General features: G+C 32.6%; 4 protein-coding genes and 1 long non-coding RNA gene across 5 annotated transcripts; 4 read left to right on the top strand and 1 right to left on the bottom strand.

The window, feature by feature from the left end:
- Positions 1-2432: 2432 nt before the first annotated feature.
- LOC107941444 (uncharacterized) lies at positions 2433-3468 on the top strand. Its single transcript, XR_001695628.2, has 2 exons — positions 2433-2665; positions 3243-3468. It is a non-coding gene; the product is annotated as an uncharacterized lncRNA (long non-coding RNA).
- On the bottom strand, positions 2659-4293 carry LOC107941443 (18.1 kDa class I heat shock protein). Its single transcript, XM_016875007.2, has 2 exons — positions 3814-4293; positions 2659-3200 (listed from the first exon to the last, which is right to left on the bottom strand). The coding sequence occupies exon 1, from the start codon at positions 4291-4293 to the stop codon at positions 3817-3819; it is 477 nt and encodes a 158-aa protein (XP_016730496.1). The 3' UTR covers positions 2659-3200; positions 3814-3816.
- A 1509-nt stretch (positions 4294-5802) lies between these two features.
- On the top strand, positions 5803-9650 carry LOC107941442 (chaperone protein ClpB1). The gene is made up of 5 exons (XM_016875006.2): positions 5803-6136; positions 6455-8450; positions 8547-8826; positions 8927-9124; positions 9209-9650. Exons 2-5 carry the CDS (start codon positions 6496-6498, stop codon positions 9512-9514), a joined length of 2739 nt encoding a protein of 912 aa, XP_016730495.2. The 5' UTR covers positions 5803-6136; positions 6455-6495; the 3' UTR covers positions 9515-9650.
- Positions 9651-14029: 4379 nt separating this feature from the next.
- On the top strand, positions 14030-17138 carry LOC107941450 (renalase). Its single transcript, XM_016875016.2, has 4 exons — positions 14030-14535; positions 15114-15383; positions 15595-15721; positions 16258-17138. Exons 1-4 carry the CDS (start codon positions 14191-14193, stop codon positions 16278-16280), a joined length of 765 nt encoding a protein of 254 aa, XP_016730505.1. The 5' UTR covers positions 14030-14190; the 3' UTR covers positions 16281-17138.
- A 1608-nt stretch (positions 17139-18746) lies between these two features.
- LOC107941449 (protein CANDIDATE G-PROTEIN COUPLED RECEPTOR 2) lies at positions 18747-22031 on the top strand. The gene is made up of 7 exons (XM_016875014.2): positions 18747-18849; positions 18974-19278; positions 19843-20034; positions 20743-20905; positions 21004-21106; positions 21664-21745; positions 21836-22031. The coding sequence occupies exons 2-7, from the start codon at positions 19000-19002 to the stop codon at positions 21911-21913; spliced, it is 897 nt and encodes a 298-aa protein (XP_016730503.1). The 5' UTR covers positions 18747-18849; positions 18974-18999; the 3' UTR covers positions 21914-22031.
- The last annotated feature ends 2992 nt before the right edge of the window (positions 22032-25023 follow it).

Here is a 25023-nt window from a genome sequence, read left to right as displayed (position 1 = left end):
AGATATGTGATTCGTGTAAGACCATAGCTGGGCTATGGCATCGATATGTGATATGTGATTACGTGTAAGACCATAGCTGGGCTATGGCATCGATATATGAATATGTATAAGACCATAGCTGGGCTATGGCATCATTATGTGAAGATGTGTAAGACCATAGTTAAACTATGGTATTGAGAAAACGAAGTACTCAATTCCGTAAGATGTTCACTAATTTGAAAAAGTTTGGTAAGTATTACATGGAATTATGCGACATAAGGAAATACGAGTTGATGAGACATGAGCATAAAACTTGGTTGATGAATGAGTTCATTTGTGATTATATATTTCTACGCCTTGAGTGTATTATCCGTATGAATTGGTATTCCAAATGAGTTAATGAGAAAACTTTTAGTATGAAATAATCTGAGTTCGAAATGAAATATCATGAAAATGTACTTGAAATACATTGGTATGTCTTGTATATGCTATTTGAATTCATAAATGTAGAAAGTAAATGTATGTGGAAATATGAGATGATGATATCTGTACATGGAATTTATTGATGAATACGTACATCCAAATTTATATGATAGATTTTAGTGAACATTGAAATTGGGCTTAATAAGTGATTTGGCAATTTAAATCATGATTGGTAGGAAGAGTTAATGAATTGCATATTTATGAATTGTTACACGTATTTATCTGAAATACGAGGAAGTGATGGTAATTGATACATGAAAATATGAAACTATGATATATATAAAAACATGGAATATGTTTGATAAATGTGTTCATTCATAATTATGAAATTATGTACCTCATGTGTGCTATTTGCATAAAGATGATATTTCAAATACTTTGGTGAATAAAGCTTAAATATGAAATAGTATGAAATCGAAACAAATTGTTATGAAAATGTATTTAAATTATCTGTAAGTGTTTCGTGCTTCTCGATAATGCCTCGTACTCTATTCCGACGACGGATACGGATAGGGGGTGTTACATTATCCTTCATATCGCAATGTCCAACAGTAGCAAGCCATGACGTCAATCCCTGTTTATACAATCATGAGCTCACAATACATTCAACCTTTTTCAACAACTACACATCATCAAATATACCTTCTTAATGATATAAAACTACTCAAAAAAGAAAGTAAAAAACATGAACTTACCTACAAACTATCCAACCACAATTTACCTTTTTTAACAACTTCTCTTGAAGATAAGTTAAAATGAGCATGGAAGACTAGAAACATATGTATGTCCTGTTTGTTTCAACGTAAAAGTTTTTACGAAAAATATTTTCAACCTTTTTTGATATTTGTTTCATGTAAAATAGGATGATCAATGTAAGAGGTTTTCCAATCAACGTAAAATTACCCCTTATTCACGTAAAATGTCTTACCAAGTGTTTTTTTCGTAAGACTTTTTTCAAATTGATAAGACTCTATTCATTGTAACACTCTCATACCTGACTTGAATATCAGGTTAAAACATTGGGATGTTACATTCTCTACTACATTATTCACTTATCAAATATTTTCATATGAACTTCCATAATTTTTCAATTTAGTTCTATTTTGTCATAAAAGTTTAACATTCAATAATAATCATATTAAATTAATTTTTTTTGTTACACTTTAATCACATAATTTATCTCAATATTTTACTTTACATAGAAATTTTATCTCAATATTTTACTTTACATAGAAATCAAATTTCTATGTATTTCACTTTTAATATTTCACCCACATATTTTCTCAAGTTCAACAATTTAGTCATTGTTATCATAAAAATTTCAAATTTTTTTCATAATTTCACTTTTACAACTCTTTATACATATTTCATCATCTCATAACACATTCATTAAAATATTATCATAATTTCCTTATTCACATATTAAACACTAAAACTTTTTTACAATTTTCAATTTAATTCCTGTTTCCATGTATTATAAATACTTTTATTTTTGAAACAAATCATTTTTAAACATTTGATCTACTATGAAAAATAAAATAAAAAAATAAGCTGACCTAAATGATCAAATGTCAATGACCAGTTTAACATTGATTTTCAGAAACACTTTTGGATAAAAAATATTTTTGAAATAAAGTATTACTAAATAATATGTTTTTGAGATTTTTAAAAGTACCTTTGAGGCAAAATTTATTTTGAAAAAACATTAATTTTTTTTAAGTAAAGCTGATATTCCATTAATAAAGTGGTAGAAAAAACCTGACATAACAGTAAAGAAAGTTTAAAAAGAAGCAGAAACGACAAAAATAAACCACTACAGAAGCTAACTAATCAAATCCAAACAGAAAGCAAAAACCAACAAAGCAAACCAACACAAAACCAGCCACAGAAGGAGAAAACCACCAGCAGAAAACAAGAGGAATAACAGCCAAAAGCTTTTCAGAGAAAAAACCCCATTAGAAGCACAAAACAGAGATTAGGAAAATTGACTTTGAAACCCAGCAAAGGAGATTCCGCGAACCTTATCAAATCTTCAAAGTCTACTCACATCTCAAACCTAAAGGAAGAAAGTAGAGCGGTCCATCTCAGCTAAATCTGCAACAGAGGAAGGAGCCTCCTCAACCCAAAAATAGGGAGATACCCGATGTCGTCCCTCCATCGCTAAAGCATGCGCCGCTCTATTTATTTCTCTGGAGACAAACTGGTAAGACACTTTCTCAAAAAACCTCTCAAGAGAACGAATATTCTGTGAAATTGGGCTGAGAATAGATCTATCCATTTTGTTTGATGTCAGTTTCTTGATGACAGTAAGAGAGTCACCTTCCAGGATGAGATTTCTAAAACCCATATCTAGCGCAAAACAAAAAGCCCGTTCACATGCTCTCGCCTCAGCTACAAAAGCATCTGCCACATCCGCTATCGGTTACGTACAAGCACCTAAAATCTGCCCTTCCTCATCTCTAGCTAAAACTGCTGAAATAGAAGTCTTAGAATTTTCTAGGAACGATGCGTCAAAATTCAGTTTAATAAAACCAGAAATAGGAGGCTGCCATAGAAGAGTCCTATGCGTAACAGATGGAGAACTGAAAACTTGACTAAATTTAAAACTTGGGCAAAGCTTTGAACAAGTCCCACAACTTCATGTAAAGCGAAATTAAGACCTTCATTCACCAGTCTATTCCTCCTGTGCCAAAGAACCCATAAGGAGATAGATATAAGCTTTTTAGTATTCCCATTACCTGCAAGAAAGAAACTAACAAATTGTTATCTTCCATCTGAAGAGTCTATTCTGGTGACCAAAGGGAGACAAAGAGCCGACCAAAGATGGCGTAACACTCTACAGAACCATAATCGATGGTGCAAGTTCTCCAGAGCCTCGTTGCTAAATTAATTAACCTTAATTAACATTGTTTAATTAATCAACACGTCACGTTATCAAATTATATCCGATATATTAGAGTCAAGTACCACAATAGTTAATAAATAAAGTACTAAAACTTTGTGAAATTGTAGTTTCTACACTAGAACGTGCATTTTTTTTCCCAATTTTGTATAAAGCCTTCTGATATTTTTTAATAAATAATTTGCTAGAAAAGAAAATTTTGTAATGAATGGACATAACCACAAGTGACAAAAGGATCATACCATACTTTTAAGTATAGTGCCCCATTTAATTTTATTTAGAAATTTTCGAGGCTAATGATTGAAGAAATGAATACAATATATGGGTTGCACCAAGATTTTATAAGATTAAAAAAAAAAAATTGTTTTGTATTTTATTTCCGTTAACTATTGTGTAAAACTCAAAGCTGTAAATGGGCAGTATAATATTATATATGTATAGTTGCATACGTTTCACGAAACTTCAATGGATTTGAGATCAGGTTTCATCACTTCCTCCTTGGGAACAGTAACAGTAAGGACCCCATTTTCCATGGAAGCTTTCACCTGCTCCATCTTCACATTTTCTGGCAACCGAAACCTCCTCATGAACTTCCCACTGCTACGTTCAATCCGATGCCAAGCATCGTCCTTGTCTTCCTTCTTTATTTTCCTTTCTCCGCTGATTTGAAGCATCCTGTCATCTTCAATCTCCACTTTCACTTCCTCTTTTTTAAGCCCTGGGAGGTCGGCTTTGAAGACGTGCGCTTCCGGAGTTTCCTTCCAGTCGATTCTGGTGCTGGCAAAAGCAGCGGTTTCTGGGATACGCGTGGTGGCGAGTGATGAAGAAGACAAAGGGAAGCCTCTAAAAGGATCGAATACGTCAAAGGAGAAGGGATTATCGAAGATGCTGTTCCTTCGGTTGCCAAAGAAACTTGGAATCATGGCCATTTTTCTTCCTAAGGACAAATGTTTTGATGTTCTGACCAGATAAAAAAAGGAAAAAAGAAGAAGAAGGTATTTAGTGCCAATAGTGACGAAATAGCAGCGAATTTGATTGCTTACGAGATCTTTTAAATGTGGTTGCTTTGCTGGGGAAGAACATGTCCTGTTTATATAAGAAGTTGAAGAGGAATCTAGTACTTTCTAGAATTTTCGCGAATGCTCTAATTTTCTTCAAACTTTTTTGAAAGGAGAACTGTTTTGATTCTTTTTCGTCAGATTTTTTTAAAGCTTGTTGATATTTTTTCAAATCGATACTCAACTTTTTTATAAATTTTTTATTTGATTTAATGCTATAATAGATCTTATCAATATTGATAATTAAAATTTAACGGAACTGATGATAGGGTGGTTTCGGTTAGTTAAAATTATTTTTAAACTTTCATTTTCTCCGCAATACAGAATATGGAATTTTTTTAAACATTATGATATGGAGTTTAGTTCTAATTACTTTTTTTCTTGTTATATTTAATTTTGATTTTCGAATTTTACATTTTAATTTTCGGTTTTAATATAATCAACTAGGGGAGATTCGGTGGGGGAGCCATTAAAAGGATTCCATAAGCTATAAGATTTTTTAATTTTTTTATTTATATACTGTAACCTTCCCAAATATAAAAATATTAAAAATAATATTAAAAAATTATTCTTGATTAAAACAATATAAAAAAATTAACATACATTGTTTATACGATTTTCAACTACACATGCTGTTAAGATCATTGGTGAATCAGAGATCTTTGAGAGTTATTAATGTCATGTCATCAATTAATTAATATTTTAAAATAAAAAATTTAAAAAATATACAGATTATTTAAAAAGTATAAAAATTGTTAAAAATATATTTTTTAAAAAATTAATTAATTATTGACATGACATACACATGAACTATCACATAGATATTATGTTAGTGAAGTTAATAGATATTCATTTTTTCACCTATTTTTGGATGATTTGATAAAAATGTAAGTTCAAAGATTAAAAAAAATGAAAAACTGAACGTATGGTTAAAATGATTTTTTTTAAGGTTGAGGGTCAAATAAATAATTATATATTTAAAATATTATAAACTAAAATATTAATTAATTGGTTTTTTACTAATTCTTTCTAGCACAATAATATTATTTTCTAATACTCAATCCTGAATTGTCTCATTAAAAGTATAATGTGTATTACCATTACATCCTACACGGATTGGTAATAACTTTTTATTAGTAGTCTTTCCAATTCCTTTCTAAAAATAATGATGCATAAATTGCAATAATAAATTAAAATTAAAAATTTATTTTATTAATAGTTGAAAATTTATTTTTAATTAAATAATTGTATTTTTACTTTATCAATTATATTAAAAATTCTATAATAAAATTTTTTATTCTCCATCTATTTTACTAGGATTGGTTTTTATAATAAATTTTTAATTAATGCATATATCTAAAAATGGACGCGTGAGATGACAATCTCATAAGCAGCGAGTGGAGCCAATATTATATGATAAATAGTAGTTTCAGTTACAGAAAATTCGAGGATGTTCGGTTCATGAACTAGAAGAGTAGTATCTAGTAATTTCTAGCGGCAACTTCTTCTATTATCTTCCAGATAAGCTACCCTCTTTCACTCCTACAAAACCCCACTCTTCTCCTTTCCCACTTCTCTCAAAGGAAAACATTAAATCGCCACATATACTATTTTATTCTCTCGGAAAAAACACACCACCAACAACAAGCAGACTCAAAGGAACTCTGTTTTTCGACTCATCCTATCAAATCTTGTTCTCAACTTTGATCACTTGGTAAGTTAAAACCCTTCGTTTTCCACTCTATATATGTGTTTGAATTGTATCATAGTAGTTTCTGTTTTTCCTTCTCATCTTGTTCTTAGCTAAGAAAATAATAACTATCTGGGTTCATTTGTTTGTGCGTGAGGGTACTAGAAACTGTATGTAAACTTTTTTTTTAAAATTTATTAATGACTTGTTTATGAAGATTGGGTATTGCAATCTACTTCTATGCGATGAATATATATTTTTCTTCATTTAAGATTTCTCGTTTTTGTTCTTGGGATTTTAAGTGAAGGAAATGGATGCATGAGTTCCAGGTTTTTTTTGCAGGTTTATTTTTTTATTTTTGTAATATCAAAAGTAAAACTACGATGAATCCCGATAAATTCACTCACAAGACAAATGAAGCTCTGGCCGCCTCTCACGAGCTAGCGATGAGCAACGGCCATGCCCAATTCACCCCTCTTCACCTTGCTGTTTCTTTAATCTCCGATCCCACTGGCATTTTCCCTCAATCTATCTCCAATGCCGGTGGTGAAAACGCTGCTCAATCTGCCGAGAGGATCTTTAATCAGGCCTTAAAGAAACTCCCATCACAGTCGCCTCCGCCGGATGAAATCCCCGCTAGCACTTCCCTTATTAAGGTACTACGTCGTGCCCAAGCTGCGCAAAAGGCACGCGGCGACACCCATTTGGCCGTCGATCAATTGATTCTCGGCCTTCTCGAGGATTCCCAGATCGCTGATTTGATAAAGGAAGCTGGTGTTGCTCCGGTAAAAGTGAAATCCGAAGTAGAAAAGCTTCGAGGAAAGGAAGGGAAGAAGGTAGAAAGTGCTTCAGGGGATACTACATTTCAAGCTCTAAAGACTTATGGCCGTGATCTTGTTGAGCAAGCGGGAAAACTTGATCCGGTGATAGGCCGAGATGAAGAAATCCGAAGGGTTATTCGGATTCTATCAAGGAGAACGAAGAACAATCCGGTTCTCATAGGAGAACCGGGTGTCGGTAAAACTGCAGTCGTAGAGGGCTTGGCTCAAAGGATTGTTAGAGGGGATGTTCCTAGTAATCTTGCTGATGTGAGAGTTATCGCGTTGGACATGGGGGCGTTAGTTGCTGGAGCAAAATATCGAGGTGAATTCGAGGAAAGATTGAAGGCTGTATTGAAAGAAGTTGAGGAAGCCGAAGGGAAAGTGATTCTCTTCATCGATGAAATACATTTGGTACTTGGGGCCGGTCGAACCGAGGGCTCCATGGATGCAGCCAACCTCTTTAAGCCTATGCTTGCTCGAGGTCAACTTCGATGTATTGGTGCAACGACACTGGAGGAATATAGGAAGTATGTTGAGAAGGATGCTGCATTCGAAAGAAGGTTCCAACAGGTTTATGTCGCTGAGCCGAGCGTTGCTGATACAATCAGCATCCTTCGAGGGTTGAAAGAAAAATACGAAGGTCACCATGGTGTTCGGATACAAGACCGCGCTTTGGTGGTGGCATCACAGTTATCGAGTCGCTACATTACAGGACGTCATCTTCCTGACAAGGCGATTGACTTGGTCGACGAAGCTTGTGCGAATGTGAGAGTTCAGCTTGACAGTCAGCCTGAAGAGATTGATAATCTCGAACGAAAACGAATGCAATTAGAAGTCGAGCTGCACGCTTTGGAAAAGGAGAAGGATAAAGCTAGCAAAGCTCGACTGGTTGAAGTACGGAAGGAGCTTGATGACTTGCGAGACAAGCTTCAGCCGCTGATGATGAAATATAGGAAGGAGAAGCAAAGGGTTGATGAGATCCGACGATTGAAACAAAAGAGAGAAGAGCTCATGTTCGCCTTACAGGAGGCTGAAAGAAGATATGATTTGGCAAGAGCTGCGGATTTGAGATATGGAGCAATTCAGGAAGTGGAATCTGCGATAGCGCAGCTTGAAGGAACCACAGATGAAAATATAATGTTAACAGAAACGGTTGGACCGGAACACATTGCAGAGGTTGTAAGCCGCTGGACTGGCATTCCTGTCACGAGGCTCGGACAGAATGAGAAAGAGAGGTTGATTGGGCTTGCTGAGAGGCTGCATCAAAGAGTGGTGGGACAAAATCAAGCGGTTGAGGCTGTTTCAGAGGCTGTTTTGAGGTCGAGAGCTGGATTAGGAAGACCTCAACAACCGACTGGCTCGTTCCTTTTCTTGGGTCCAACTGGTGTTGGAAAAACAGAACTTGCTAAGGCACTGGCAGAACAACTCTTCGATGACGAGAACCAGCTTATCAGGATTGACATGTCCGAGTACATGGAGCAACACTCAGTTGCTCGACTTATTGGTGCACCACCAGGGTATGCGCTGCATCTTGTACATGCTATGCATCCAAGTGTTGGGATTATCATTATATGGTAGTAGCTTAACTTCCTTTTTTTATTTTTGTATATCAGATATGTCGGACACGAGGAAGGTGGGCAACTAACCGAGGCTGTAAGGCGAAGGCCATACAGTGTTGTATTATTCGATGAAGTCGAGAAAGCACATATCTCTGTCTTCAACACACTGCTTCAAGTGCTGGATGATGGTCGATTAACCGATGGCCAAGGCCGCACTGTCGACTTCAGAAACACGGTGATCATCATGACATCAAACCTTGGAGCCGAACATCTTCTGTGTGGGCTTAGTGGAAAATCTTCTATGCAAGTTGCACGTGATCGCGTATTGCAAGAGGTAGTTAAATGATCTGTTTCTTGTGATTAGGGACCCTACTGAAGTTCATTTTTGAAGCATTTATGGTATTAACATGATACCAATTCGGGTTGCTTGACAGGTACGGCGACACTTTAGGCCGGAGTTGCTTAACAGACTTGATGAGATTGTTGTTTTTGATCCGCTCTCACACGACCAATTGAGGAAAGTTGCTAGGTTGCAAATGAAGGATGTGGCAGTCCGACTTGCTGAGAGGGGAATTGCATTGGCTGTAACGGATGCAGCTCTGGACTACATATTAGCAGAGAGTTATGATCCAGTAAGTACATCATCCATCTTCTATGTCGTTTTGCTTTTGGGTATGAGTGTCAGGTATAATGTTCTTTTTACTTTGCTGTTGTAGGTTTACGGTGCGAGGCCTATAAGGAGATGGCTGGAGAAAAGGGTTGTAACGGAGCTGTCGAGAATGTTAGTGAAAGAAGAAATCGATGAGAACTCCACAGTGTATGTTGATGCGAGTCCCAAAAGAAACGAGTTGGTGTATCGGGTGGAGAAAAATGGAGGCTTAGTTAACGCTGCCACCGGCCAAAAATCAGAGGTATTGGTCCAAATCCCAAACGGGCAGCCAAGAAGCGATGCTGCGCAGGCAGTGAAGAAGATGAAGATTGAAGAGATGGATGAGGATGAGGATGAGGAGATGGATATGTAAATGTTATGTGTGTTCTCTGTAATTTTGGTTTTGTAGGATGTTGAATGGTGAAAGGGTTTCTGTAGAAGCCCTTGTTGTTGAGTTTGCAAATGTTCTAATTTCTTCTATGGTATCAACTAATGCATTTTCAAAATAACTTAAAATGTATGTGCTTTTTTAAACACAATTTCATTTTAAATGTGTTATATGTTTTTATATATAACGGAATTTAATAATTGAAAATATTTTAGATATAAAAATATTGAAGATTAATTATGCAATGAGTAATCTTCAAAAAGGAAACCAAAATTGCATTGGAGTGGATTAATTATTTGAATGATATAATATATTTCAAGTTTAATTATTGAAATTTATAACGAATAAACAAATTTTAATGGTGCTCGTAATTTAACATTTTAATTAGAATAGAAATCAAATTATATAAAAAAATTCAAGTAAGAATCCTAGTATAAAAAATAAAATTAAAAATTTATTATTCTCTATATAATCTAAAAAGAAAAAGAAAAATGCAAGATCATTCCACTTGTCAGTATCAGATGAATCTTCTTTTTATATTGATTAATCTGTTCAAAAAATAAATTTTTTAATTTTTTTAATTTTAAGTGGATGTACATATAATTTTCTAAAACTAACTCTTAAGTTTAAATGAAAGGAGATTCTGTAATTCCAAAGTTTTATAGTGAGATCAAATTCCTATATTATGTATTGTAATATATGATAGTTGGAGTCCTAAATTTATGATTTTCTAAGTAAAAGGAAGAAGCATAACACCTCTTTTAAATCCCTTGAAGTAAAGACTGTAATGACTTAATTTCTATTGATGTCAAAAAAAATTAATTTCGAGACTGAATTTATTAGTTTAACTGACCGAAAAATTGAAAAGAAAAAAGTCATGGGCTGAGTACAGATTTAAAAAATAAAAATATTAGTAATCAAAAAGAATATTAAAAATAGTATAGGGACCAAAATTTTATAGTGATCAAGTTAGTAGAAACTGGTTAGGGAATAGACAAGTACTTAATGTGGCAATTACAGAAAGGGCTTAGATGCAATTTAGCCATAGCTTAAATAAGGTTAGTGGCATAAATTTATGTTAGTCATTCAATCCCACTAATGATTACAAGGTTTAGTTATTAGATCTTAGTTAGTAATTTAATTTAAATGATAATTATATGTATATATAGCTTTTAATGGAAGCATTTTCCATTATTTTCATCCATCTTCGTCCTTCAACCAAAACAAGAAGAATGAAATTAAGCTTCCATGACCGGCCATAAATTCCACGGTAAGTTAGCTCGACTTTTAGCAATTTTCATGAATTCTTCAAGTAGAAAAATTTAATGGAACCAACCCATAAGTTAGTTCTTGTAATTTTGGTTGTTTAAGTTGGAACACTTGGAAGAATTGATGCATGAAACTATGAAATTGTTATAAGTAAGCTTGGTTTAAGTGAAAACATGTTGGTAGTTAAATGGATAATGTTGGAATAAGGTCATTATTGAGTATTTAGGGTCTCAATTTTAAAGAGTGAAAGATGTTGGATATAAATGCTATGGATGGATACTTTGAGATTCTTAGAGAATAAATATGAAGTTAAATTTTAATTTGATTGAGTAAATAATGAGATACGAGCATTTCATATATATTTGTAAAGTATGCAATTATGCTTGGTTTTGATTATATTTTATTTGGTTGTGAAACTGATACTATTTCGTAAATGGATTATCAAACATAGTGGGAGCGAAATTAAATTATAGAGTGTCTAAGGCTATAATGGATGTTGGATAGTAAAATCAATTTGTGCTAACATAATATGTTTTAATCCATATTTTTAATTGGTGATTATATATTTTAAATTGATGGTAGCCTTAAATTTCAAAGTTGGTTTGTTTCATGTTGCGGCTGAAATTCAATTGATAGTGCAAAGATCAAGTGGTGACCTTCAAGCTTGATTAATTAACAACATAAGCAACAAAAACTTATGTAAATTGATGTAATTGAGATTAAAAGCTAAATTACTGTGTTTGGTTATATGATTTGATATAAAGTTAAGATATGAATTATATTGATGTCAAGATAAGTTAGTGACTTATATAATAATAATTGTTGAAATAATAAGTATATGTGTATTTATATATGAATAAAACTGGTATAAGGTTTAACATGAACTATAAGATTATGATGATGATAATTGTTGAAAGTATACTTTTATTTTCGAGAAAGGCACGATCGAATTGTATCATATGTCAAACATTTGATAGTCTTTCAATTTTTCTCCTTGAAATCACCTAGTTTTTTCTCATTAATAACAACGTCTAGACCTTAGTGAAAGAGTGCATTTAGAACCTCATTTTGTCACATACTGAAATGGCTCGTGCCATTGAAGATCTCCACTGTTAATCTAGTATTTTTTTATTGTCGGTCTCGACTACATGGACGATGTTAAAGCAATTGGATTGTCCACCATTTCAGCTATAATCTTTCAATATGTCTAAGGAAATATTTTTTGATGTGCAAGATCAATTTAAACCGTAACAACAAAGCATACTTCAAATAACCTTCGGCTCTTATGCCATTTGTTATGCGAATAGAGTAAAAAAGAGTAAACTATTGTACTAGAAAACTATACTAAATTCAATTCCCAATAAAGATTTGAAGGGTCACCGACGATCTTGCTTAAAACCCAACCTCTTAGACAAAATCTCCCTCCAAAGTTATTTAATAGCACAATATATCATTACAAATGTACCCTACAAAATATTGAAAGGGAAAGAATACAGAACATGAGAATTTAACGAGGTTTGGCAAATTACGCCTACATCATTGGACAGTACCAAATATATTTCACTACAAACGATACAAGTGAAAAATTATAAATAGAAAGAGGAAAAAATTATATTACGAAAAAAATGACAAATTTTGAAATGATTTAAAGGTGGAGAGACCACCTCTATTTATAATAGTACAAGCACTCAATAACCTTGTATTTTTTAATATGGGATTGTTCTATTTTAATAGAGCTTAGTGCCCTTACCAAAAAATCGCAAACCTATTGGATGTCCGTGGTTATATAAAATAAAAAAGAAAGTAGATGGCACACTTGATTGTTATAAAGTTCGATTAGTGGCACAAGTGTATGCTCAAAAACAGGTTTTGATTTTCAAGACACCTTCAGTTCTGTAGCCAAACCTTACACAGTTTGAACTATCATTGTATTGGTTGTTACTCACAAGTGGTCACTTTGACAAGTAGATATCAGTAACACATTTCTTAATGATAATATGGTGGAGGAAGTTTATATGATGCAATCACCAGGATTCGAACAAGTTGGTGCTAATGGAGAACCTTTGGTATGTAGGTTACACAAGTCCCTTTATGGTCTAAAACAAGCTCCCGGAGCATAGTTTCACAAGCTTAAAATATTTATGGTCAAAGAACTCAATTACATCACTTCTATAGTTGATCCCTTTTTGTTTATAAGGACGGGTTCATCTTACTTACCTTGTCTGGTTTACTTTGATGACATTATCTTTACTGGAAGTGACCAAAAGGAGATTGACTGTTATTCAACAACTGAACCTTGAATTTTCTCTCAAGGATCTTAGAGAGCTAACCTATTTTCTTGGTCTTGAAATTCACAGGCATAACGATATGATTCGTCTCCCCCAAAGGAAGTATGTCAATTATGTGCTTCTCAAAGCAGACATGTCAAGTTCCAAGTCAGTTCCTAAGCCCATGATCACATCTCTTATGTTGTCAGCTACAGATGGATGTCCTTTATCACCTGAATATGCTCTCAAGTATCGAAGCATAGTGGAGGATTTCAATACATCTGCTTAACTAGACCTGACATTGCTTTTTCGGTCAACAAGGTCGATCGGTACATGCAATAACCTTCGAACAAACATTGACAGGTTCTCAAATGAATACTCAGATATTTGCAAGGCACAATGGCTCATGGACTGGTATTTACACTGGCAAACCAGCTTACTCTAACTGATTTCTCTGTCTCTGATTGGGGCAATTCTCATGAGGATAATTGATTTACCTCTTGATTTTGTATCTACCTCTGAGGCAGAATATTGCAGTATAGCTAATGCAACAACTGACTTACCTTGGTTTGGGTAGTTGTTGAATGAACTTGGTGAGAAGATAGTTGTAGTGCCCACCATTTGGTGTGATAATATGGGCGCAGTTCAAATATCAACCAACCCCGTCTTTCATGCCAAAATTAAGCATGTCGAAAAAAGTTGTGCAAGGACAATAGCAAATCAACCATGTTCCAGCCCAAGAACAAGTTGTTAATCTATTCACCAAGCCACTTTCTAAAGGTCTGTTTGTTCGTTTAAGATCAAAACTTGCAGCTTGTTTGGTTGGGTGTTTGGCTTAGCCAATACACCCCTAATCGGTGGGCCCCACCTAATACCTCTCTAAGACGTCGTTTGGTTTGATGTATTGGTAATACGCATCTAATCCATTACCTTCTTAATCGGTGAAAACCACCGATTTCTATTCCCCCCTCTTTGCCCAGATTAGCTACTGATTGAGCATCAGCTCCCTGATTTGCCCTCCCCCCATCCCCTTGTTTCTCTTCTGTTCCTTCATCCGATTTCCTTCCTTATTTCTTTGCCCAGATTGTTGCTAGTTGTCGCTCCCTCCAAAAAGAAAAAGAAACAATGGCACCTTCGGCTCTGCCCAGTTTTTCTTCTTCATTTCTGTTTCCTCTCAAAACCCAGAAATCCTTTAAACCCCCAAAACCTCTAACTATAATTTGCAGTTCACAAGAACCCAAAAAACCCTCCAAAAACCCACAAAGACCCACTTCAAGGAACAGGAAAAGAACACCATATGGGACTTCTAGGAGGTCAATTCTCAAGATAACCTTCACTCAGGAGCAGGTCAAGTTCACTGCTGGTGTTTCAGCTGACCCTCACGTGGGGATTATTGGTGGAGGAATGGCTGGTCTTCTTTGTGCTTTGAGCTTGGAGAAAAGAGGTGTTAAGTCCACTGTTTTTGACACGGTTGGTTCCTTTGGTTACCTTTCGTGCTGCTTTAATTTGGGTTATTGTTGTTCTTTAGGGTGTTTTGATCAATGAATTAAAAAATGTTTCTTTTCTTGTAATAATGTTTTTCTTTTCCCTACATGAGTATATGACAATTGGATTTTTTTTGAATAAAAACAATGCATTTAATTTATAGAAAGAAATTCATTTTGTTAGTATGTTTTAGAACTCATGCATAAATTTAACTTTGGAGTTGCGCATTAATCTCTGTGATGAATAGTTGTCTCTAAATTTCTTGTCATATGACAGAAGAAGAGAAGGCCTCTTTTTGTTTGTGTATTCATTGCACTCAAATATTCTTCTTCTGTTAAGAGAAACTCCAGTCTTCAATGAAATTAAATTGTGAATTTGGCATGCCTAAGCTAATATAATTCAACCCTTTCATGTGATTTTCCGGTACCGTTCTTCTTTTTAATGCTCAATAGTTTAGTTATGGGAGGACAAGTTTAGAAGTTCAACCATTTGCATTAACATTGCATAATGTAGTTTGGATAATTGCAAGTGATGTGGTTTCTTGTTGTCTTTTGCCGTAAAAGGGAATGCATGGTTTGGGAGGAAGAATGGGAACTAGAGTCATTGATCCTCAACAACTTATATTTGACCATGCTGCTCAGTTTTTTACTGTCAGTGATTCTCGGTTTTCCAAGCTAGTTGATTATTGGTTGGAGAAAGGCTTGGTTCGAGAATGGCAAGGTTTAGTTGGTCAGCTTGAATTAGGTGGCCGGTTTGTTCCTCTTCCTTCATCACCACCAAGGTTTATAGGTGTCAATGGGATGCGCCCTTTAGCCGACTCTTTGCTTTCTGAGGTGATCACCTTCATTTTCGTTCTTGCTGCTTATTCTGATCTTTTTAAAGCTTTATTATTAGTCGAATGGAAAGGTTATACTTTGTGAAACAAATAAATTACTAATTGTCTAGAGTGGTGCCTTTCATTATTGGACCCTATTGTCTCAAGTGCTTAATTGGGTTGACATTTTAACAGTGGTTATATCTGAGTAAGTTAGATGCTTGGTGCAAACTTCTATGGTCAATGTAGTGAGACCTTGTTGGATAAGTAAGCTCGAGCCATTTAACGGGATGTGGCACTTGAGCGAGAATGGAAAACCTCGTGGGGAATTTGATGCAATTGTTATTGCTCATAATGGTAATTTTGTGCCTCAATACTTATGTTTTTTTCTTCTGTCCCATTTTTTTCAATTCAAATTTGCTTAGGAGTGTTATTTTATGATTTTATGGTAATAGGGTTAGGATTTAATTTTATGCATGCACTGAATGAGCTGTGAATGTCATTTTACTATTGTTGTTACAGTCAAGATCTAGATAGGGCTGACCATGCAGATAAAGTTCTAGATAATAGGTAACAATTTCACGTTATGACATATTTCGGTATTTGTTTGGGGGCAAATCAAGGTATGCTTGGAGGTTAGAAACAAGCTGTTTTTGTAGGAATACAAAAAGTGTATGCATACAAAGGATGGCTTAAAAGCTAAATAAGCCAACCATTTAGGTTATAGGACAGTACTCGAGATCTTGCTTAAAAGTGCATATATATAAATGTAACATCTATTTGTATGTCTATATATATATTTATTTATTTTCCTTGCTGTTTGGTTTCCTTCATGAATCCTTTGCTTTTGACATAGAGATTAATGAAGAAATGTTGTGGATTTAATGATGTAGATTGCAGACTATTTACAAAGTGATGGAGCATGTCCTGAAGAGTTTGCTGTTGGCTTAGAGAAGGAATTTGAGGCAATTGAAGGACATGATATTGGACAATTTGCACTTGCAGGGGTTGAGTCATCCTTAAAACAACACAATGAAATGTCAGCATTTCAACTTGCCACTTAAAATCTCAATCTTCAACCTTCAAAGATTCCTGCAACAGTCCCACAGTATGATTTTCTCTTGCCCTAGGAAGATTTTGCAAATAGTGAGATTCGAATCTAGACCTTCTGGACGACCATATGAACCAAGTGAACTGAACTACATGTTCTTGCTCTTGGCGGCTGACATTCCTTACCAATGGCTCTGATGCAATCCGTCAGCTATAAATCGAATATCAAGGTTCGCCAAGCTCCAATCACCGTGATTGTAATCTATCTAGACAAACACCGAGGCTCCTTTTGTAATAAAAGAACCAAGCAGAATGCCATGGGTTGCACGGTGGCCCCGGTCGACATCTATTCCTTCAATGCAGATGGAGGAGATGAGGATCTGCTTCAAAAAATTACATGAAATACAATACAATGACTTGGTTCCAAGTAAGCTTTAAGTTATGTATAGGAAAACAGAAAAATCATATAGGTGGGATTGGTTAAAGTATAGAGTTTTTAAGGTAAATTATGTCAGTCAAGGATATAGGATTGATTTAATCTTTTGTTTTATCTCTTTATTCTTGTCTTTTGCCTTTTCTGAAGCTGATATCAAATGTCAATGGAAGAAGAATACCATTTTTGTATTGTTTAATTCCGTGTTCATAGTTTATGTATAGAAACTTGGGAAGATGAAAACGATATTCGATTCAATTCTATGTTGATAAAGGTTTGAGTTTTTGAGAACATGATGTCCTAAGTAATTTTTATTATCATAAAAATTATAATTTAATTTTGAATCCTAATTTTTGCCTTTTACGAGTCGAACAAGCGTAGTGCTGGGTAAAATATTTATCTCTAAATGCATGTAATTTTGAATAATTCAATTATTTATATGAAAATGCACCTATGAATTTCTTTTCATCGATTTAATTTAAAAAAAATAAGGTAATATTTTAGCATTACGAAAATTAAAGAGATTGTTGCCAAAATTACTGGATACGCTCTCATTTGTTGTTCTTAATGTTATAATGTGAGTAAATTTTAAAAAATATAATAAAATTAAATTGAGTATTTTGTTTATTTCCAAAATCAAATTATGTTTTTATTAAGAATTTTATTAAATTATATATTTTAATTAAAATATGTTTAATAATAATTATGTTTAAATATGATTAAAATATTTATTATTGATAATAATAATCTTATTAAAATTTAAATAACAATAACAATAATCATTTACCAAAATAAATTTATGCTAAGGGTATTCTAGTCATTTTAGTTTTTTCCACTATGCTATTACACCTCTATTCCATTCAACCAAACACAAGATTACTATTACACATCTATTCCATTACATTCAACCAAACAGTTGATTTGCTATTACACCTCTAATCCAATACACCTCTAATCCAATACACTTCTAATCCAATACATCTCTAATCCAATACAGCGAACCAAACGCACTCTTGGAGTTTGTCCTATAGAAGCAGATCAAGTTTTAAATGAAAAGAAAGTAGAGGAAATGTTAGAGTATAATAAAGCACATGTTAAATATGTATCAGTCAACTTGACTAACTGTTAGCTGTTAGTTGTTATAGGCTGTTACGTTTGTTAGCTGGTTACAGTGAGCCTAAAATTTATTTTAAAGGGATCGAAATTAAATTGTATATTTTTATAATAGTAAAAATATAATTTTATTATTTTAGTAGTCTATATCTTTAAAATTTTTAAAAGATTAAATTAATTTTTTATCATTTTTGAGTTTAAAGTACAATTATATATATATATATATATGCTAGTGTAAAACTCATTTGTTGATAGGGATGGAGTTTTATCTCAATATCTTTTTGCTCATTTCAATATATTCTTTGTTTTCATTTCCCTTTCCTTGATTGTTTCTTTTTATGTTCATTTCGGGTTAATTTTTCAATAAAAATGTACTACAAGTTTTATACCCTTTATAGATTTGAAATTTAATTTTTTTACTTTTCAAATTTTAAAATTATAATCTAATGGTTAACCTCATTAAATTTGTTTTTGTTAAATTTACAGGTTTAACAATTTAAAAATAAATAAACACTCACTTTGGTGGTCATGCGATAAAAAATAGAATTTAACTGACAATTTAAATAATATTAATAATTAGATCTATATTTTTAAATTTAAAAAATAGAACAATTATATCTCATTATATTTTTAAAAATAAAAATAGGGAGATGAGTTCCAAATGGTTGAAGAGTAATGGATCCTAAACCACAATTTTAAAATTTAATATATTATAATTAATTTAAAATTAAAATAAAATATTTTATTATTAAATAATATAATTGATGTTATCCAAAAAGCGGAGTAAGGTATAAATCAAAGATTAAAGTTTGCTGGAAGCTTAAACTCCATTTTCAAATCGTTGACAAGGTTTTTTACTCTTTTTTGATTCCTCAAATTGTGATTTCAGGTATTTACGTTAATCCTCAATTTCCATAATTTTTTTCCCTGTTTTATATTTTAATTATTAACCAATCGGCCCATCGAAAATAATGATCAAATCTCCAATTTTCGATCCCTGCCGTTACTTCTAGAGTTCCTTTCCCCCAATTCTCCCGAGATGCACAACTACATCCACCAAATAATCACAAACGCTTCAATTCCTCAGCCTTCCACCTCTGAAATCAACGGCCAAGACGGTCAAAACGATCGGCAATGCCATGGGTTCTGGTACGACGCCGTTCTGGTGGTTCCCGCGTTTCTGTTCTTGGTGTACCTGGCGGTGAACGCTAAGAAGAACGTTGAGAAGCTGAGAAATGGAAGGTCGTATGTTGTGATTTCATATTATGCCCTTCTCTGGCTTGCTAGTGGACTTAACCTCGCTTGGTGTTCTTTTCAGGTATATCTCCGATTTCCTCTGCCTTTGTTTTTCATTAAAAAAAGAGTCTATCTTACTTGAATTTAATTGTGAACTTAATAGAAAGTTCTCTGTGCTCTTTGCCCTTCTGTTACTTTGAATCTGGTGAGTAAATTTTGAAAAAAAAAATTTGATGTTGTTGGGGAGAATGTTGATACTTTATCTAAGGATAATGAAAAAAAGAAGAGAAATTTGTGATTATGAATTACATCTTACGTTTATGCAGTTTTGATGAAGTATGATTTTGTTTAGCTTTCTGATTTAATAATTTTAAACCAAATGAACCGTTATTTAATACAACCTTGTGAAACATATTTCTAGACATGGAAATCCCTCCAAGTACATGAAAAACCTGAAAATATTGATGATAACCTGAGCCCGGTTAACATATATTTAATTTTTCCTACTTTTTGTTTGTAAGATTTAAGATATGACAGTGGAAAGAAGCTAAAATTACTTATTCTTTCACTCAGAATTGACACTTTCAAACATTGCTTGCATCGGATTTTTAAGAGTTTCTGATTGTTGACCTTGGTTTATGAACAGTCATGGCAATGTGCTAATGGAAAGGAGGTTGCTTGGAATCTTCTGTCGCTGTTTACCACCTCTGGGTTGTTATGTTTAGAGATCAGTTTAGTGGGCTTTTTACTTCAGGAGAGTTACACAAGTGGGCGGGAAGCTTTAGCACGTATTTTCACCATCTCAGGGATCATTGCTGGTGTTGATATGCTTCTGAAGGTAACTTTTCAACATCAGTTGACAATGTTAAATTGTTGAATATCATTCATGGCTTGGGAATTGAAGGAGCAGTAAATCATTGTTGGGATATTTAAGATATCAAACAGCCTCCCGTTATTGCAATATTGATGTTTTCATGCATTAGATATTGTGAATAAAGGATCTCCTAGGACATAATGGTTGTTTATGCTATTACTTTTGAACATAATCTACTTATCTTGCTGGTTAGCTGGGTATCCGTTATTACCACTTTTGATAACTTCATTACTGGTGAAATGCAACTTGCTTCTAGAAAGTGGAGAACCTCATCATCTTTGATGTTGCTGTAGTTGTTCTTTGTAGTATCATCAAGGACAAGTGATTTTACCTTTTTGGGTCAACTTGAGGAAGTAAGGGGCAGGGGAGCTATTTGGATGACCTTTTACTTTATTTTTGAAAGAAGTAGAACTTGGCCTTTGAGGCGTTATTGTGAACCATTGGCAACTTCCAAAACAAACCTAAACTGTGCGTTTATGAGATTATTTTTCTTTGTCAACAAGTGGATTCATGGTATCTTAATTTATTAGTTTCCCTGACTTGTATTCTTAAGTTATACTGATAGTTCACACAAGTACACACACCATTTTGGTAATTGTTCAATAAATCATCTTAATGAATTTATTTTGTGCTGCTATTTTCAGCCATCTTCCTTGTATGACTCTTTTTCAGGCAATCTACATTTTTGGATTTGGGGTCCCACTCTTCTTCAATGATGTTGGAAGCATTCATCAGATGATGTGGGGATTATGGACCATCCAAAAATTACTGCTTACTGCAGTTTATGGCTTCATCTTGTTTGTGCATTTCTCAAAATGGAAACAGAAACTGCCCCGTGAGTACATTTTTTATTTTAAAGTGAGACATTCTTTTCTTGACCGCATCGACATGCTAATCTATTAACTTATCGACATTCATTTCAAAATTTTGCAGCTCGACCCGCGTTCTACAACTATGTAGTTATCATGTTTGCTGTTAATGGTATTACACTGTTTGCTTCTGGTCTTGCTGCTATTGGAATAGGCTTTAGCATTTGGTAGGTTCTGCTTTTTTCCTCTTGTGATTGAAGCATTTGATGCCTAGTAATTGTCAATTATGTTGCTGTGACTTTATGTTTCTTGAAGCACCAGTATATTCAGGTATGGGCATGGGGATATGACCTTTAGATAAACCTGTTAATTTTAATCTGAAGGCAAAAACACAATCCGATCTACCTAAGCCTAAACTCGATTTGATCTTAAAAAGTCAACTGCTTGAATCTGTCAAACCTGAACCCCTGACTCGAAAAACCAGATCTTAAACCCAAATGACTTGAACCCGAAATGAACCAAAAACGAAATGACAGAATCCCAAATGACTTCATTCTGAAACAACATGAACTGATCAGTAAAATTAAAGCATGAATTGACCCGATCCAAAACCTGTCTACCCTACCCAATTGACAGGATTACCTTAAAAAGACTCTCTAATATCCATGTATCCAACATTTGTAACCGAGTCCAAATAGCCTAGACTGTCAATCAATGTTCCATATCATCAGAAAGAGACCATGAATCAGGGTTTGCATATTAACATGCTACGTATTTTCTGCAGGTTGTACAATTTGACCATCATCTGCTATCATTCGCTTTATCTACCTTTCCTGTATGTAACTTTCCTAGCTGACTTTTTCCGGGTAATCTTTCCCTGCGACATGTAGTAGCAATCTCTTATGGTTTCCACCCCAATTGTTCAGTAATAATAACAAAGTTGTATTGATGAGCAGGAAGAAGATTTTCTGTTGGATGATGCATATTACTCAGAGATGAGAGATGCAGGGTTCTTTGATGCAGATTGGGATTAGTAAGTAAACCTTTTTGCATCGAAATGTATGTAACACTGGGTAAGAACATTGATTACATACTTTGTAAATAAATTCAAAAGGGTTAATAGTAAATTTACTGATATACTTATGAGGGCAATTTGAATTATTTTCGTATAGGGTTGCTCATGGTTGACATTCGAACTTTAAACTTGTTTGATCTCTCAACTAGTAAGAGTGACTTTATGAACTAATTGGCTATGCCCCTCAATCTTAGGACGGTTTAGGGGTGTAATTGAGTTGAGTTTAAAATTTTAAGAAGAGCTTGAGCTTGAGCTGTATTAAATTTTTCAATACTCATCCCCCCCCTCACCCCACCCCCCCCCCTAAAAAAAAGAATTTACTCCTATTCAAGTTAACTAATTGTTATTTTGTTCGATTTAAAAATATATCTATTCTTTAATTCCCATTTCAATGATATAAATGACATGTTAAACTGTGCCACATATCACGTTTTAGTTTGTCGCTAATGCCACACTTGTTTTTCTAACGGTGTTACTGATTGTGTCAAAATTTTCAAAGCCGAACTGGAAATTGGGGCATACTTTAGGGGTTTTTTTTTTTTTACTATTAAAGTTCTAAGGTAGCTTAAGGCTTCCTTTGAATCACCTGTATGATTGGCTTCGGTTTCATTAAAATCAACGTAAGAGTGTGGTAGGATGAGAATAAAAATGACTAAGGATATTATATTAAATTTATAAATATTTGTTATCGTTTATTAAAAATGATATATAATAAATGTAAATTATTTTATTTTTATAAAATTATTAAAATATGAGAAATTGTAATTTTATTTAATAAAATGTATCTTTATATTTGTTATAAATATTTTAATTAATTATTTCATAATCATTTTAAATTATTTATTATATTAAATTATAGATATATATTAGTTTATTAAAATTTAAATTAATAAAATTATTTAACTTATACAAAGAGAAATAAACAAAGAGAACATGAAAGTGAGAGGACAAAGCATAAGGTGCATGTATAAAAGAAAAGGAAGGATACAAAAGAAAATAATTAAATGAAACAATTAATATAATTATAAATGAAATACTTAAATAAATTAATATAAAAATGCATTGAAATATAGGTCCTTAAATATGTATATATAAAATTTCATGTGATGACTTGATGATTAAGGGTGTTCATTGCCTTAAGTGTAGCTTGTGTTTGAGTCACATCGATTGTTTGAGTTTTGTCCTATTATTAAATGTAAAAAGAAGTGATGACTTCATTCTCGAGTTAAACTTTTGGTTACTTAGTTGCCTTAAAAGCTCAAATGTTTTCTTAAAATATGAAATGGACTCTAAGAAATTTAATAATTCGTAATATATGAAAAAATTAATTAATACATAAATAGCTTTTAAAACATGAAACATGAAAATGTTTTTAAAAAAATTAAGCAATCTGTAAAAGTGTTACTTAAAACATGAATTTTTTTTCTAGAAAATTAAGTAATTCATAAAATATGAAAGAAGTCCAAGAAATTTATTTACGGGACATGAAAGAATTACTTAATACATGAAAAAGATATAAAACAATAATTTTTTCAAGAAATAAAGTAATTCGTAAAATATGAAAGAATTACTTAAAACAATAAATGGATTCTAAGAACTTCAGTAATTTATAATATATGAAAGAATTATGTAATACACAAAATAGTTATTTAAAACATGAAAAGATTTTTAAGAAATTAAGTAATTCGTAAAACATGAAATAATTTTAAAAAGAATTATGTAATAGGCCAATTTTGGCCTGGGCTTGAAAAAATAATAACCGAAGCCAAATGATGCAATCGGTCGAAAACAAGTTAAAAAGGGCCAAATTGAAAGACAATCATTAAATTGTGGCCAAATCAAAAAGATGGAGAAAACCAAAGGGTTATCAATTTTGTTGATTTGGTAAAAGGGTAAAAATAGAAAGATATTATTTATATTTTATTTTATTATTAAATTAGTTGGACTATTTTTAGTAAACCTCGTGTATATAAATAGAGGTATTTTGTTCTTTGAAAGGGGATGAATTACTTTTGGAGGACTTTTGGTATTCCTACTTCAATTTGAAATTGGATTATTCTCTCTTTTCCTATTTCCATTGGAATTGAATTATTTTCATTTATCTTTACGTGGAAATTTTGTCCATTTCATTTCAATTTCTTTGTTTTTCTAAATTTGTCTGATTGCTTTTAGCCCTTCTGTTTTTATTTGTTTTGCAATTAAGTTTTCATTAATATTAATTTTGGCCCTAAAATTTGTTTTGACTACATTTTGGTCTTCCTTGAAGCTTTGTGTTTTGGAGTGTGGGGATTATTTCCCTTTTGGTCTCTCCTTGTTATTCACACGTTCAAATTGGTCTATTTTCTTTTATTTATTTTTAATTTGCCCCAAAATTTTACTTTAAGGTTCGATTTAATCCTTTTTTATTTTCGTTATTTTATTATCAAATTAACTAATTTAATATATTATTACTATTATTTTTATGTTTCTACTTATATTTATTTTGTTATTCTAATACTATTATTATTTATCTATTTATATTTCTACTATTATTATATTTCTATTTATTATATTTTTATTTCTATTTATATACTAATATTATTTTCATTATTACTTTTTCCCTTATATATGTTTTTTACTCTTGTTATTAACATTCTATTTATTTATTTATTTATTTTACATTTTTTGTTATTATCTATTTTAACTTTTTATGTAACGCTCATTTTAATTTTATACATTATTTACTTTAATATTTTCATATATTATGCATTTTAAACTTTTTTGTACACATTATATATTTTGAATTGTTTATATATTATTTTTAAAGAAGTTTTATATATTATTTTATCTTGAATGGATACTATTTTTTTTTTAAAATTATTTTATATACTTTAGATCGCTTTTATAACATCCATTTTGAATCCTTTTTATGTATTCTTTGCTTAGAATTGTTTTATATTTTATTTTAGATTTTCTTACTTTGTATTTATTTGTTATTTGTGATTTATTATTATAACATTTTGTTTATGAATTATTATTTTGCATTGTACATTATTATTCCATCGTATTTTATTCGCTTAAAAGGTCGTG

Source organism: Gossypium hirsutum, chromosome A07 (genome assembly GCF_007990345.1).
Source record: "Gossypium hirsutum isolate 1008001.06 chromosome A07, Gossypium_hirsutum_v2.1, whole genome shotgun sequence".
NCBI classification, from domain to species: domain Eukaryota; kingdom Viridiplantae; phylum Streptophyta; class Magnoliopsida; order Malvales; family Malvaceae; genus Gossypium; species Gossypium hirsutum.
This window is presented reverse-complemented; position numbering and strand designations above follow the sequence as displayed.